At 46.1% G+C, this 15,943-nt stretch overlaps 1 protein-coding gene and 1 long non-coding RNA gene across 4 annotated transcripts in view; one reads left to right on the top strand and one right to left on the bottom strand.

The window, feature by feature from the left end:
* Nucleotides 1–1,228: 1,228 nt before the first annotated feature.
* LOC122921464 lies at nucleotides 1,229–15,763 on the top strand. 3 transcript variants are annotated; one of them, XR_006387020.1, is made up of 3 exons: nucleotides 1,235–1,376; nucleotides 2,318–2,417; nucleotides 15,621–15,763. It is a non-coding gene; the product is annotated as an uncharacterized LOC122921464 (long non-coding RNA). The 3 variants fall into 3 exon arrangements; XR_006387021.1 differs by lacking the exon at nucleotides 15,621–15,763 and adding an exon at nucleotides 7,107–7,253; XR_006387019.1 differs by lacking the exon at nucleotides 15,621–15,763 and having other exon boundaries at nucleotides 1,229–1,376; nucleotides 2,318–2,495.
* CDC42BPB (CDC42 binding protein kinase beta) overlaps nucleotides 5,737–15,943 on the bottom strand; it is a 52,758-nt gene continuing 42,551 nt past the window's right edge. The window contains 17 exon segments of the mRNA XM_044271441.1: nucleotides 5,737–6,359; nucleotides 7,484–7,539; nucleotides 7,766–7,880; nucleotides 9,708–9,825; nucleotides 9,927–10,047; nucleotides 10,241–10,325; nucleotides 10,550–10,647; nucleotides 11,720–12,233; nucleotides 12,235–12,291; nucleotides 12,293–12,321; nucleotides 13,079–13,141; nucleotides 13,757–13,907; nucleotides 13,909–13,977; nucleotides 15,131–15,147; nucleotides 15,150–15,211; nucleotides 15,667–15,792; nucleotides 15,794–15,804. Coding sequence (XP_044127376.1) covers nucleotides 6,228–6,359; nucleotides 7,484–7,539; nucleotides 7,766–7,880; nucleotides 9,708–9,825; nucleotides 9,927–10,047; nucleotides 10,241–10,325; nucleotides 10,550–10,647; nucleotides 11,720–12,233; nucleotides 12,235–12,291; nucleotides 12,293–12,321; nucleotides 13,079–13,141; nucleotides 13,757–13,907; nucleotides 13,909–13,977; nucleotides 15,131–15,147; nucleotides 15,150–15,211; nucleotides 15,667–15,792; nucleotides 15,794–15,804 — 1,824 coding nt within the window. The 3' untranslated portion in view covers nucleotides 5,737–6,227.

The following is a 15,943-nucleotide window of genomic DNA, read 5'->3' as shown; positions in this document are numbered from 1 at the left end:
GGGAGTAAATAAAGACCACCATAATGCCATGTGCCAGTAGCCATCGGCCCCCCCCCCATCATCATGTGCCAGTAGCCATAGGCCCCCCCCCCATCATGTGCCAGTAGCCTGAGCCCCCCATCATGTGCCAGCCCAGTAGCCACCAGTATTGACAACAACAAAAAAAACACTTATACTTACCTGCATGTCAACGATGCGATGCAGGCCTCTTCCGGCCTGTGTCCTGGTCTGTACGGCTCAGGGGGCGCGATGACGTAATTGCGCCAGCCTCTGATAGGTTGCAGGCACTAGGCCGGCTGCCTATCAGAGGAAGGGGAAGGGACACGCCTCTCCCTGCCCTGCTGCACAGCCATCTGTATCGATGTCCTGAGGACAGTGATACAGATGACTGGAGATGACTCTATGGAAGCGCCGGCCCTGCTTACTAGAGCGGCGTCGCAGCATGAGGGGCCGCCGGCCACTTAACCAACTTTTTTTTTTTTTTTTTTAAACCGCACGGTTCCGGAGCCCCCTGCTAAATTGTGACTGCAGGAACTGAGCTGTGTATATATTCACTATCCCCTGCAGTGTAAAGCATGGAGAAGGGACAGATCGACAGTGTGATAAGCAGAAGGTGGTGCCTGAAGTAACCTAAAATCCAATAGATAACAGATCTAAGCTGCAGCGACTGTTCCTAATGGAACTGATCAAAAAAGTAGCCACCAAAGAATACAGAGGGCTATAGTTCCCCAGAGGTCCTGACCTCCATACAATGTGTACATTTATAGCAGGCTGGTTTTCTTATACGGAGCCCCAAAGCCCCTGCATGGATATAGAGTTACATGTTAAAATTCTAGGTGCCTGCACCCACCACTAGGGGGAGCTAAACCCATCTTTAAAAAAAAAAAAAAAAAAAAAATTGAGTTTAAAGTAGCATACAGTACGGTAAGTAGTTTAGCGCACCCTGGTGGTGGTTACAGGTAACTATCTGTTAAGTCTATATTCCTGCTGCAGATTTGGAGCTTTGTGTCGTCGACCACTAGAAGTATATAATAAATTAAACTGAACAGAACAACGTGGTGATGGGCACTCACTTTAAAACTATAAAAAGAGAGAGGGCTGTGTCACGTCAGCAAATCTCTTACTACTGCATTGTGATTGTTCCACTTTCTCTACATGAGAAATGCTGTTTTCTGCAGTGAGAGGACCCCTTTAAGCTTCAGGTCTATTGTCAAAAGTTGGAAGAAATCCCCGAACATGCTAAATTTCCTCTTAGGTTCCGGTACACTCAGTTTTTCAATTTCGGGAGGAATGAATCTAGAATGGAGGACGTGGCCTCGGAGAATCAAGGAGGATTTGATAATCCGATTTTTGAGCCAGAATCGGAAAATAACCAGGTAAGTGTAATTCAATGCAAATTGTCCTTTCAGCCGTCGTGGACAAAAAAGATTCGCGCCAGATCCAGCAGCATTCTCATATCAGGGCAATGGGCTTCATCATTTTCCATAAGAAAAACATCAAATGTTGTCATTTGTTCTCTATGTGAATAGTGGAGTCACTGTGTACATACATTACTTATCCTGTACTGATCCTGAGTTATATCCTGTATTATACTTCAGAGCTGCACTCACTATTCTGCTGGTACAGTCACTGTGTACATACATTACTTATCCTGTACTGATCCTGAGTTAATCCTGTATTATACTCAGAGCTGCACTCACTATTCTGCTGGTACAGTCACTGTGTACATACATTACTGATCCTGGTTACATCCTGTATTATACTCCAGAGCTGCACTCACTATTCTGCTGGTACAGTCACTGTGTACATACATTACTTATCCTGTACTGATCCTGGGTTACATCCTTAGGCCCCATGCACACGGCCGTGTTTCACAGCCGTGTGCGGGCCGTGGAACCGCGGCCTGGATCCCTCCTTAGAGCAGGAGCGCACAGAGTCACTGGTTGCTATGACGCCGTGCGCTCCCTCCTGCCGCCGCAATACAGTAATACACTGGTATAGATCATACCAGTGTATTACTGTACTGTGCCGGCAGCAGGGAGCGCACGGCGTCATAGCAACCAGTGACGCCGTGCGCTCCTGCTCTCAGGAGGGATCCCGCGGTTCCACGGCCCGCACACGGCTGTGAAACACGGCCGTGTGCATGGGCCTTATACTCCAGAGCTGCACTCACTGTTCTGCTGGTAGTTTTTGGAAACAGTCAGAGCAAGTTTGTTCTCATATACCCCTAGCAATATGTCGCCATAGTGTAGCCCAGATAGTGTACATACCCCTTTGACTGTTTCAGGGACGAGACTCATAGTCTTTTTCTGTACAGGCTGCTCCTATCGGAGAAGAAATCTTGAAGGAAGTCGCCCTGCAGGAAAGTGGATTTTCCTTCTCTAACCCTGTATTTAATTCCGATTTTCAAGCATAAGGTATTTCACATCATTAATATTTGCTTGAAAGTGAATTTGAAAATAAATAAATAAAATAATTAGTAACTGTGGATATGACACTGACTCGCTGTCCACTAATCTAATGGATCAGCTGCCATATACACGCTGCCCTGGGCAGAGATCTTACGCATGGCTGGTTGTGCCGGACGTGGCGACGTGTCCTCACTGTGACCTGCCACGTGTGATCCCCACAGCACTGCACTTGTCAAATCAGAAGACATGTTTTCATCAGCCTCTCAGTAGTGCAGCCCCAGGCTTTAGGCCTGTAACGTTAAAGTGGTACTGGAGATAACTTATGTTGCCAAAGGTATCACTTGGAACCGAACCAGAGTAAGTTATTATGCAAAGTCTCGGAGCCAATACATTCTAATACTGTACAGAGCGCTCGCGCCGTACAGTATTAAACCAAAGTTTTAGGTGAATAGACTTCGGATTTTCATCCGAAGTCGATTCGCTCAGCCCTAGTAGGTACCCTTTAGAGAGACAGGCAGGACCCCTAAATACACAGCTAAACCAAAGTCGGTAAAGGCGGTTATCCCCTGAACAGCATTTCTCAGTAACGTAAAAGTGAACGAAGAGAAGACCCAAAGACCCCCCCCCCCATCAATTGACACGTCTTACCCAACCTGCAGTACGGAGATGAATGCTACTTGTGGGATAGCCCCTTTAAGTGATGGGACATCATAGCACAAAGACAAAATGTAACTATATCAGTTTTTTTTATTAATAAGTTACATTTAAATTTAAGACAACATATGAAAACGGATACATTTCTTCTCCTTAAACGGGATTTTTTGTATCTTTTTTTTCAGTGATTGGTGAATTTTTTTTTTTATTAAAACGCTCCAGGCTTCCGTTATGATTTCTCCAAGTTTCCGAGCTGCTAAATATATACAACACAAAATAATAACTATGGCAAAAAAACATAACTACATTCAAAAGGGACAAGTGTGCCTCTGTGGATTAGGTATTAATATGACACGACAGACCGTTATGAAGTTCAGAACTGCTCACTGCGGATTTATTAACAAAAACAAAAAACTTTCAATTTATAATTACAAAGACAACTTACACAAAAATAAAAAATAAAGTAAAAATCAGACCCCCCCCCCCCCCCCCCTCCGTTAGCAGTAGTGTGTGGCCCCAATACAGAGCCTTCTCCTCCCTCAGCCTGAAGCACAGGGGTGACCACGTCCTCGGAGACTACATCACTTCTTCTTCATTAAAAAACTTAAAAAATAAGTGCAAGTCCTATACAGTGTTTCAGAGAAATAAATCATCATCAGCCCAATGGAACGAAGTAAATTTAAATTAATGACAATCCGACTGTCAAAGAGAATTGGCACAAAAGGCACGCTAGTAATGACAGTGACATTATGAAAAAAAAGAAAAATAATAATAATTACAAGCTTTTTAATGGAACATGGCCACGGATTATAAAATGTATAATACACGGAAGCATGAAGATTAAATGTACACGCTGGGGAGGGGAGGCCACATGACAGCGGCAGCGCGACTGAAGCAAAATATACATGTGTTGTGCGAATTCTACCCCGACGATAATACTCACGTGTCCTGATGCAAGTGCAGGTTAAAAAGTACTGTTTCTGGGACCTCCAAATAGTGTGGTCGCCATAAAAAAAAAAAAAAAAAAAACAGCATATATCTATTCAATTCCCTGCAAAAAAAATAAAATCTAAAAATAAATAAAATATAAGCTGCAGATCCAAATGGCAGTGAAAATATTAATGGTCCGCTAGGGCTGGCATATAAAAATTAAAAACGGTTGTCTTATGTGGGATAATTGAAGGTAAATTTGCAGAATTTCGAGAGAATTTTTTATATATATGCAGCACGGTGGAGTCACAGGTAGGAGTTGGGAGGAAGCTGGAGACCTGATTATTTTTTTTGCAAAGCACTTACGGTATCGATGTGGATGGGGGTACGAATTACATTTGGCAACTGTACGTTTTTCTCCCCCCCCCCCGTTTAGTGAGTATGGCCTCATGTGCATGACCATAAGCATTTGTGGTCTGAAAATGGTCCAAATGTTTTGCGGACCCATTGACGTCAATGGGATCGCATTTTGCAGCCAAGTGTAGGACATGTTCTATCTTTTGCATAAGTTTTCTTTCCGCAACAGTACAGTACGTTCTGCAAATGATAGGAGATATCCTAAGCCGACCCAATGAAGTCAATGGGTCTGCAAAAAATGTGGACAGCACACAGACCGCTTATGGCAATGTGCATGAGGCCTAACTTAGCTAATACTTTTGTCTTGAGCCTCAGTTATGAAATCATGGCATGTGCTCCAGTCACATCCAAAGCTGCAGCAGTCAGTGCTGTGCTGAGCGCCTAAAGTGCACTGCGCAGTACATGCGGGGAGGTTCCCCCTCCTCTACCACAAAGCACTCCACTGTACAGCGCCTAGCATGAGGGCAGTACAGCACACTTTGAACAGCTCCTAAACCAGACTTTTATAGGCAGCTCTGGCTGTGAATGGAGCAGAATGATACCGTTCAGCTCCCCTCCACACTGTGGGTAAACTTCATTGGCAACAGATTAAGATAAAAAAAAAAAAAACTGCCATTTACTGCCACCCTCTAAGACACCGCAATACGCCTTCCTAAAGACAATGGTTCTTCACAATGTGAAGCTATAGGGTGCAGCTATAGCCTACGCCAAAAGCCTCAAGCTTAGTGACATCACTGAGGCGCTAGAGCACCTTGTACCTCAGTGAGCACAAACAAAAAGGGCTGCCTGTAAGTAAATGTACACCTTGGAGGAAAAAAAAAAAAAAAAAAAAAAAAAAAAAGGTAAAAATTTAAAAAACACAACCATTTCCTTGCGTTTTCACAGAACGCGGCACAATTTCATTAAAATGAATTAGGCTTTAAATACTGATTGGAGAGGACACCTCGTAGTGAGTGGTCTGCAAACCGCCAGCTTCAATGCTACTACTACCCCCATGCTAGGAGTAGAAGGTGCACCGCTAGTCGCAGACCACAGCTGTCTGCTCCTTTCCTATGCGCAATGTCATTACGGGCCGAGGCCCCCGTCCTATAAACACCGCTATAGGTCCTATATCGACTCTATCCTATATATTATATAATAATAAAAAAATCTGCCTAAGGCCTCATGCACACGACCGTTGTTTTGGTCTGCATCCGAGCTGCCGTTTTTGCGGCCCGGATGCGGACCCATTCACTTTCATAGGGCCACAAAAGATGCGTCCGTTGCACTGTTCCGTGGCTCAGCAAAAAAAAAATATATAGCATGTCCTATTCTTGTCCGTTTTGCGGCCAAGAATAGGCATTTCTACAATGGGCCACCCGTTCCGTAAATTGTGGAAAGCACACGGGTGCTTCCGTTTTTTGCGGACTGCAAAAAACGGCACGGTTGTGTGCATGTAGCCTAAATCGCACACATTTCCTTCTCCGACCTCCCGTCGCTGACGCCATTTGCTTATCGTGGCAGCAGCTTTCGGAATTTCCTCTGTTGCGTCCCAGAAACTAGCAGCATCGTACAAAAAGGGAGATATAATCGTTTAAAAAAAATAAAAAATGTACAAAGTAAAAACATCCTATGAGCGGAACGGATATTAGAAACGGTCAACTCATCTTGCATATAAAAGCTCCATCACATATATTAAACCCCCCCGCTCTTTTTTCCTCTTTACGCTGTATCTACAGTAAGTGGGTTGGGGGATGGGGAGGTCCGTGCAACACATCTTGGCACTATTGCGTGGGACTGACACACTAGGAACGATGACATCTCCGGCGAGGAGCGCTATGCGTCACAGGCGGACTGATCCAGGCCGTCCAGCGTCAGTTGGTTCCTATGCGGGGAGTTGGGGCTCGGAGGGCTGCTCGGGTTGGAGCTGTTTGAAGGAGTGGAATGTTTGGTGGAGTCTGAATCTGGCTGCGAGACAAAAATACGGAATCAGTAGACAGTCGAAGGGAGCGAGTGCGGCTCATTGGTAATTGCATTACAAGCAGGTTCCATATAGTTTATGTAATGGCAAATCACTGCCCTTATAATCAGGAGGGGGATCTGATGAGAACTCTGCTCGAGACGCCATTCACACTCTGCTATGCAGTGCGTGCCCTCTGTACAATTACTATGACGATCATATCTTTAAAGGGGTTGTCCCATCTTGGACATTGGGGGCATATAGCCAGGATATGCCTCCTGTGTCCGATTCAGGCCGGTCCCAGAGGTGGCACCTATCCTTAGAATGGAACACACGCGGCCACCCTCCATTCATTGCTATGGGACAGCCGAAAATAGTTGAGAGCTAGCTTGGCTATTTACGTGAGCCACATAGAAGTGAATGGTGCAGTGTGTTTCCCACTCATGCGCCCTCCTGCACTTTGCACGCTCTGTTCTATGTATAGGAGCACCTATCAGACACTGGGGGCATAGGCTAGCAATATGCTCACAATGTCCAAGATGGAATACCCCTTTAAGCTGATACATAACGGGTGAATCTACTGAATTCAATGGGACTGGCCAACCAGCTAAGGCTGAGTTCACATCACCGTTTAGCTTTCCATTCTTCTGATCCGTCAGAAGAGGAGAGTGAAAAATAAAAAATGGATCCTGTTGCATCAGTTATCTGTTTGAGCCATTTCCGTCTGAGATCCGTTTTTTTTTTTTTTTTTTTAGACAAAGAAAAGTACTGCATGCAGGAATTTTTTCCCTGTCTTAAACAAACTGATCTCATGGCTCAAATGGACGACAACTGGACAAACGGTGATGTGAACGGAGCCTAACGAAGGTCTCCGGATCCCACACTGGCTGAGGTCGGATCTACAGATACATCATGTGATGCCTATAAAATTTAAATCTAGTTTCTAAGTTCTGCTCGGAGTAATCTCAGAACATATGTACTGTGTAATATATATATATATAAATCTTTATCTGGCATATCCCTAGTTGTGGGTCCCATCTCTGGGTTAAAATAAAGAGCAATGAGCTGTGCAGGACGGGAAAACCACCTTAGCCACATGCAGCAGCCTAAAGTATCATTGCTAGGGGGTTACCTCTCTTTCCAGGTCCTGATCAGCATCCGATATACTCCGCGATGAATCGCCGGTACCTGTGGAGCAAGCATATTGCCATTTACTAACGATTCTGTATGAAATCCCACAGCCGGGCGCCATTTATACAGAGATCCTGCACATCATCGGAGATAGATAATCTTTACCTGGGAGATAAGCGGTGCCAAATGCCTGGAGTCTCTCCAGACGAGAACTCGTATGACATAATGGGTTAATGTACTTTAGGGCAGAGCATGAGGGGTCAGTGAAGGGTGAATCTCCTACCTGAAGATGGCCAGGAGATGTAGGACCTGCTTCTTAGCTGCTGCCGCGCCAGGTTGGTGGAGGGTGGACGGGATTTTTCCCGAGGGTTTTCCTCTTGCCCTGACGGCATAACGCTCTATGGAGAAATGACAGCATTACTTACACTGCATGGCGTACACCGTATACCCTGTATCCCATAATAAATCTCATAGAAATAGACCAGTAGTGAAGTGGTTAAAACAGTAAACTTCCTTCAATCCACCATCTGATAATCCAGCGTGTACTGCGAGGTTGAAGTAGAGAAACACTAGGAGATGCAACCTCAATGTCATCTGCCATGACCTTCTTGGTGAACGTGTCGCTGTGAGCCGACACCTGGAGGTTCAATGTCTCCCCATCGAGGACCCCCTGATAATCTGGTTAGCTGGTAAGTGTTGCATTAAAAGGAATTTTTACTGAAGCCCAAGGTTACAGCAAACTGGGGGTTAAAAGCCTTAACATCCATAAGTGGTTGTTCTAAAAGCAGCATGAGGTGTACAGACGTGTATACAGCACCTCCCAAACGCTGGTGGTTGGGGCTAACCGATTACCGCAATGTGCATAAGGCTTTAAAGCGGTTTTCCCCTGGCTAGGGCATCAGTATATGATCAGTGGTGTCCGACCCTCTGCACCCTCCAGCGCCACCCATGCTTTAGTGGTCAAAGCTGGTACTGCAGCACCGAAGCAGTTATCAGCTATATCCACTACAGAATAGACAGGCCTATGTATTTCCAGCGCCGACTTCTGGCACAGGGGCTACTGCTGACCTGCGGGGGGTTCGAACCCCCGCAGATTAGATACTGATGGCCTATCCAAAGGATAACCAAATCAATATAAAAGGAGGGGCCAACCTCTTTAGGCTACCTGCAATGTAGTCCATACGAATTTACTTGCGGATTTCTGCACCAAAAAATGCATTCGTTACCTGTGTTTTTTTGGTTTGAATTTGTGCAGTTTTGCTACAGATGAGATCTTGCATGGAAAAGGGTGAAATCCGCACAAAGACGTCAAAAATCTGCACGTATACGCAGTGTATTTTTCCACACGAGAATCCTCACGGAAAACCCGAGTGTCAGCCGCAACGTGTGCAGATAGCCTTAAAGTGGAGACTCCAGCTTAAAAAGCAGCTTTTTATGATATCCCCTATAGCAGGGATGTCCAACCTGCAGCTGTTGTAAAACTACAACTCCCACCATGCCCTGCTGTAGGTTGATAGCTGTAGGCAGTGTGGGCATGCTGGGAATTGTAGTTTTGCAACAGCTGGAGAGCCTCAGGTTGGCCATCCCTGCCCTATAGGGCCTGGTGATATTTGGGACCCCGAGCCATCGGATCGTCATCATCTAATGACCCGCAGTGACTTCAGGTCCTGGTCGTCGCTCCCCCCCTTTAGAGGACCAGGGTCAGATCCAGCATGCTGCTTTCAGATCTGGTTAGTTGTCACGTTTTTGGGCTGGGGGGTTTCCTGCAGCCATTTTGCTTTACTCCTACCCTTGGTAAAGAGGGAGAAGAGGAAGAGGACAGAGAGCTAAGCTCGTTCTGGAGATAGAAGTCTGCCGAGACAGGGTTCATGTGATAGACGTGCTCAAAGTTTGCAGGAGGTGAGATCAGAAGAGAGTTTCGAGGGCACGGAAAGAGAGGAGGACATTCACTCTGTCATGTTCACAGGAAACAAGAGAAGAGCAGACAACACTGAAGTGCAGGTCACTTTGCAATATTTATACTTTAATACCCATGTCTAATGCTGCTTTTGGGTTATGTGATGTCCTATACTCCAGTCACACCCAAAGCTGTATTGAGCCTCATCATTTCTCCCCTTGCAGCTTCACAATGGTTCAGCTTCCACCTGACCACACCCAGGACGCCACAGCTCTGGATGTGATTGGAGTTTATTTGGCAAGCTAAGTATTTGGCAAGGATATTTTACCAGAGGGAGATCCATAAGCACTTGCATCCCATCTCCTGGACCCATATGCGCCACGTGGTTGAAATTGATCGGGTTTGAGATCATCTTCGACCTCAGTTCAGGATCTCTGAGCATTTCTCTACAATATAAAAGTCATTTTTAGTGCAAAAATAAAACAAAATTATGTTTCTAGTAAATAATAATGGGGAAAAAAAAAAAAAAGGCCATATCAGAAGATACCTTCGTTGTTGCAATCGCTCTTCTTCTGGGACTTTAAACACAAATCTCCGCTTACTCCTGGTCCTAACCATCTGCTTCTTACTATTATCGGAGGTCTCCGGGACGGTGAGGACAGCCCCTTCTGAAAGGAAGGTCAAATGAAAGATATTATTGAAGGATCAGTTACTTTGAGAAGTGGTGGAAACCATCAACAAGCAGGCTAGCTGCTGCTAACAGATCTTAAGAGTGGATCCTTGTCAAGTATGGTCAGTGCACAAAGTGTATTTTTTTTATATTTTTTTTGGGGGGGGGGGGGGGAGGGAAAGATGACAAACCTGAATGGGTGCTCTTTAGATACAGAAGGCGAGGCGGCTCGGAGTTCAACAGGTTGAGAGTACCTTCTACATTTAATGGCTTGATCTAAAAATAAAAAAAAGCCAAAAAAAGCAAATAGTTATGTATTTAAAGGGTGTACAGATATTGATGACCATACTGAGCATAGGTCGTCAATATCAGATCGGTGAGAAAATATACAGTGTATGAAGCAGAAGGCTCTAGTTTCTGGCGTACTGTCCCGAGGAAAGGCCAGCACCATCTGCAGCTGGGACAACCCCTGGAAGGGAGTCAATAGGGGTCAAACTTACCCTCCTCAGTCCAATAGTCTGCACCCATTCCATAGAGTGAACATCAAATACATCAATGCCATAGTCACTGTAGACGGTCACATAGGAAGGACTACAACCTGGAGGGAGTGAGAAAGCACGAAACGGTTATTTAGGCAACCCTCTAATATATTGGTTAACCCTTTGAGAGCCTGAATGGAGATCATAACATTTCTTTATATAGGGAAACACCGCTGCAGGAGGATAGTGCGCTCTTGTGATCCGTCTTCACTATACATGCCTTGGAATATATCTATATGGCGGTGCATTAGCCTGTGTACCACTATTCTCTGATGTCCTAAAGTGGACTTGGAGTTATCTGCCTGTATATGCGAGTGCTAATCGTTCCACCTTGACTTGATCACACCCCCCCCATTCCTTTAAAGGGGTTATTCAAATACAAAAAAAATTAAAAAATTACTACAGGAATGTTAGAAATAATAAAAAAAAAATAATAATTCCACCACTCACCCTTCCCAACAATCTAGAAGCTTCAGCAGTTCTCACAAGTGGCGGCGTGTGACTGATGCAGACAATCAGCGTCCACATGCCGTTTTTATGCCATCAGTGGCTCCCATGTAGTGACTAGTGTTGAGCGAACTTCTGTTTTCAAGTTCGGCGTACAAAGTTCAGATTATCTAAAAATTCCGTTATGGATTCCGCTACCACAGACCATAACCGAATTCTTAGATAACCCGAACCTTGTATGCCGAACTTGAAAACAGAAGTCCGCTCAACACTAGTGTGACCATTCATCCAGCACCATGCCGCATGATCATAGCAGCCGATCACGTGCTGAATGCTGACATCACCATGGCGGCCAACCGTTGACCTGGAGCGGGCACATGCTGGGACATGACAGACCCCAATGGCTATCGTTAGACTAGGTAGATCTCCCAGGCCGTGTGGGGCCAGCTATAAACCATATTCCCTGCAGATGAATACAATCTATTGTTCTCCGTCATCAGCCATTTCAGGCTGGAAGAGGTTGACTGTATGTAGTGATACTCAAACTAGAAATTGATGCCTGCAGCCAACACTAGGGGGAGTATGCCGAAGACTGATGTATACAGATCCCAATGAAGTCGATGGTAAATCTGTATGCAGCTCCCCATAGTGGCCAACGCAGTTTTTTTTTTTTCTCCTACTTACTGCAGGTGATGGGGGTGGCCGGCCACATAAGCTCTTGCAATCGCGTTCTCCGTCCCTGTGAGTCCACATAGACTCCCATCTGGCTGAAGCAGAGCAAGTATTCATCATTACCAAGGTCCACTGCACACAGAGCGTCTACAGGCTGCTGGGACAAGAACGCCAGGGAGGGGTCAACAGGGCTGACAAGGTTTATAAATGGTCCATCTCCGTGGATGCTAAGTAGGGAGAATCCTGACTGATAACCGACGCACAGTTTGTCCTTAAATACGGCCATCCACTGCACGCTCCCCGGGGCCGAGAGCTCAGTGAACTTCTTATGAAATGGTTTTAGTTCTCTGCAGCTCATAGCAAAAGATCGTGACGCTTGACGGCAACAAAACAAACAAGACGCCGGCGACTTCCTCAGGGTTCCTGTGGTGATGCACTGGCAGCCTTTGCTTTCGGGAAGTTTGATGTCGAGGCTGCCCTCTGAGCCATCCAGAGAGGACCAGGGTACCAGGTGGACGTGATGGTTTTCGGCCACAGACGAGGATGACAATCTTCTCCTTCGGAGCCAATTCAATCTGAGAAACCCTTCTTGCAGTCTGCGGCTCGGACGATCACTGTGAAAACAGGACGAAATAGTTACAAGGGGCAGTCAAGACATTTCCAAACTGACCTGTTAGGGGGTGTCCTATTCAGGACCCTCATACCTGCAGCAAAGACAGTTCTCCTGTCTGTCTATGCATTACACAGAAAAGACAATGGTATTCATTTACTATGACCCCCCCCCCACGCCAGAAACAAGGCCCAGGTTCGTAACTTTTTAAACGCCACAGCGCCTACGTTTAGGTGCAAGTGACATTTTTATGCCGAAAGAGGAGGGGGGCGGTGGATGCCATCGGCCCCAACACATTCACTATCATTTACGGCAGTTTACAGGCGTAAGGGACCATTCAATGGGAATTGTGTAATGCTTTTTTTCTGCAGGGATTAAATATGGGGGGGAGATGGGGAGGGAGTCTCAACAGCGGGGTGTCCTGGGAGCAGCTTATCATGTGGAAACCCTTCTAATTAAGTGGTTGTGCACTTTAAACATTCAATTTTGATTTCAAGGACATTCACTGTTCTGCTGCTGGAAACCGTCAGTAAGCACAGCTTAACTACGAGAATGCGGGGGGCAGTTTGCTTTTCCTATAGCAGATGACTGTACAGAGTCTGGTTCAGATCGCACTGCCCAGAAAGCAAACTCGCCAGAGCAATCTCTGTGCAGAGACTGAACAAGCAGAAGATGCTGGGAGATTTCAGTTCTGATGATATAAACTAACTCCATGTAGAAAGTGACTTGACGGAGAATATGCAATGATGACTGACACTTACCGTCTCTGGTGACCTCGATGACGTACAGTCCTTCTTCTGTCCCCACAGCGATCCGGTCCCGATCTAAGAAAGAAAACATACAGTAAAAAAAAAAAAAAAAAATCTCTCATTGATGAAAGTCTAACTTGGCTGTGACCGTAACTCCCAGAGTTGTATGGAGCAGCGACAAGCCTGGAAACTGCTGCTCACTACGTCAACTGGACAGGGGGGGGGGCCAATGGTGACATGTACGGCATGGGATCCTTGAAGGGGTTTTCTGAGAGTACAATATTGATGGTTAGTCAGAATAATCAATGAGATTAGCCACCCCCACTGATCAGCTGTTTGAAAGGGGCGCAGTGCTCCGTTGAGTGTCTATGACCTCATCCTAGGATAGTGACGTCCCATTCAAGTGAATGGACCTGGGCTGCAATACCAAGCACGGCCACCATACAACTTACAGCGCTGTGTTTGGTATGCTGTGAGGAGACCGCAGTGCTCACCAGACCTCCTGAAACATCTGATCGGCAGGGGTGCGGGGAGGCGTACCCTAACTGATCAGATATTAATGACCTATTTCTAAAAGATAGGTCATCAATACTGTCCTCTGGAACAAAACAAAAACTTTTTTTTTTTTTAAAGGGTAGGAGAGTAACATTGGGATGTATTAAAGGGTGTACATTATACTGCGGCACATACCTACAATCGCTGCAGCCACTACGGTTTTGATGAGCGGCAGCGTGCTGTCATATGCCTCCTGGGGGCAGTGGACCACCTTGTTCCTTAGGTTGTTCTTCTGTAAAATGGTCTGCAGGCCTTCCAGGATGCCAACCCACTTCCTCTTCTCGGTGGTCGCTTTCTGCGAGGATGAGCAGAGAAGTCGTCGTCCTGGAAGGGGCACCTAGAAGGGAGGCTGTTACCTGTGCAAGAAATAAAAAACCCACATAGGACTGTCAGTGAATAGAAACATTCATGTTTACATTCAGAACAGCTTCTCACAGCGGAGGTTTTGGAACAAGTGTATCCATTCCACACCATCCTCGGAATCCAGATCAAAACGTTTTACAATTAAGCCTCATGCACACGTCCGTGGGAACACGGACCGCGAGATACCGGCCTGGATTCCTGCTGAGTGCAGAAGCACACGGCGTCATGGGTTGCTATGACGCTGTGCGCCCGCTGCTGTACAGTATACCACTAGTATAGATTACTGTACATAGCAACCAATGACGCCGTGCGCTCCTGCACTCAGCAGGAATCCAGGCCGGTATCTCGCGGTCCGTGTTCCACGGACGTGTGCATGAGGCTTTAAGCTCATGAAGGCCTCACCTAGACCGGACACAGTCTATCAAACACTGAGCTACGAGCAGGACCACTTCCGTATAATGAAAGCGGTTTACAGTTCAGGGCTGCATTCACAATTGTGCTAGTTGGTACCAAATTCAGTCCAATGTAAAAAAAACTAATCTCCACTGTTGGCCCAAAAAATTCTGTGCAGATTCTCCAAATCCCTTGCACATGTGGTAAGCTAGCGATAACTTTCTGACCGTCTGCAGCCACCACGAGGGGGAGCTTACTGCAGACTATTACTCAGCTCAATGGATACTCGGTATGCTGTAAGCCTCCTGAGCCTCCCTCTAGTGGCAGCTGCAAGAAATAATAACTTTTGCACTTAACTCCATAAACATAAGGTTGGACCTCATTACGTTAAAAAAAATGGTGTTCAGGGATGGACCTCGAATTGGACTGTGCCAATTCTGTTCACCAATTAGTTTTGTAACCCCTTTCCCTATACAGCCATATGGGTGTAATAGAGGGGTTGTTTCCTGTTAGGAACCCCACCTCCTATCTACAAAGACTGTGGTCTTTCTGTAGGACCCCGCAGGAGCAGACATATCGCATTATCCCATATTCACCGCTTATAATCCACAGGTGAAACCTCAGCTTTCTAAACCCAGACCGCACCCGGCCCTTCCTGCCAACACCAGAACTAATGTCATTAGAAAGAAATTATTTTCCACGCAGTGTGACCAGGCGCATGCGCTGTCTAACTGGGGTGTGTATGACACGTACCCTAAATATGCAGGGATGTCCTTGCGGGTGGCGTGAATCACATCCGATGCCAAGACTGAACTCACGGAAAACTCTTCATCTCTGATGATAGCAAACAAAAAACAAGGACAATGAGTGAAAGGCGGTGAAGATAAGGGGCACCACAATCTGCAAACTGGCCTGTGAGGAGTTAATGTAACTATGCCAGTGTTTTTTCAACTTGCGGCTCTCCAAAACTACAACTCCCGCATGACCCGACACCCTGCAGGGCATGCTGGGAGTTGTAGGTCTGCAACAACTGGAGAGCCACAGGTTGGAAAACACTGGTCTACGCACATTATCTAGTACACTGTATAGATCAGGGATCAATAACCTTCGACACTCCAGCTGTTCTGAGACTACAACTCCTAGAATCCTGCTTTGACTGCTATGGGAGCTACAAGAACATCCAAACATGCTGGGAGTTTCGAAGGTTTGCTGTGTGATTAAATGCAATTTTCCCTCTTACCAGCCATCCCAGTGAAGAAGCAAGTGTCAAGAAAGAAAACATCACACACCTAAGATCCACCACTTGACTCGCCACCACTCCAGGCTGAGTAGACTTCCCTTCAGGCACGTCATACAGAAAGAGCTTACAGTCACAGACCACGGCGTACGCCCCTCTGCCACCTTTCTTCACCCCGTGGCTTTGGGATCTGTCAAAAAGGTGCATCATAAACAATTCTGAGTTAACCAATGCAACACCCCCCCCCCCCAGTTGCTTCGTTTAAAATAGTAGGGAATCGCTTAATTAGCAATCCCACAATATGACTGATCAGATGGAATGTATCTACT

This window comes from Bufo gargarizans, chromosome 11 (assembly GCF_014858855.1).
Source record: "Bufo gargarizans isolate SCDJY-AF-19 chromosome 11, ASM1485885v1, whole genome shotgun sequence".
NCBI lineage: Eukaryota > Metazoa > Chordata > Amphibia > Anura > Bufonidae > Bufo > Bufo gargarizans.
This window is presented reverse-complemented; position numbering and strand designations above follow the sequence as displayed.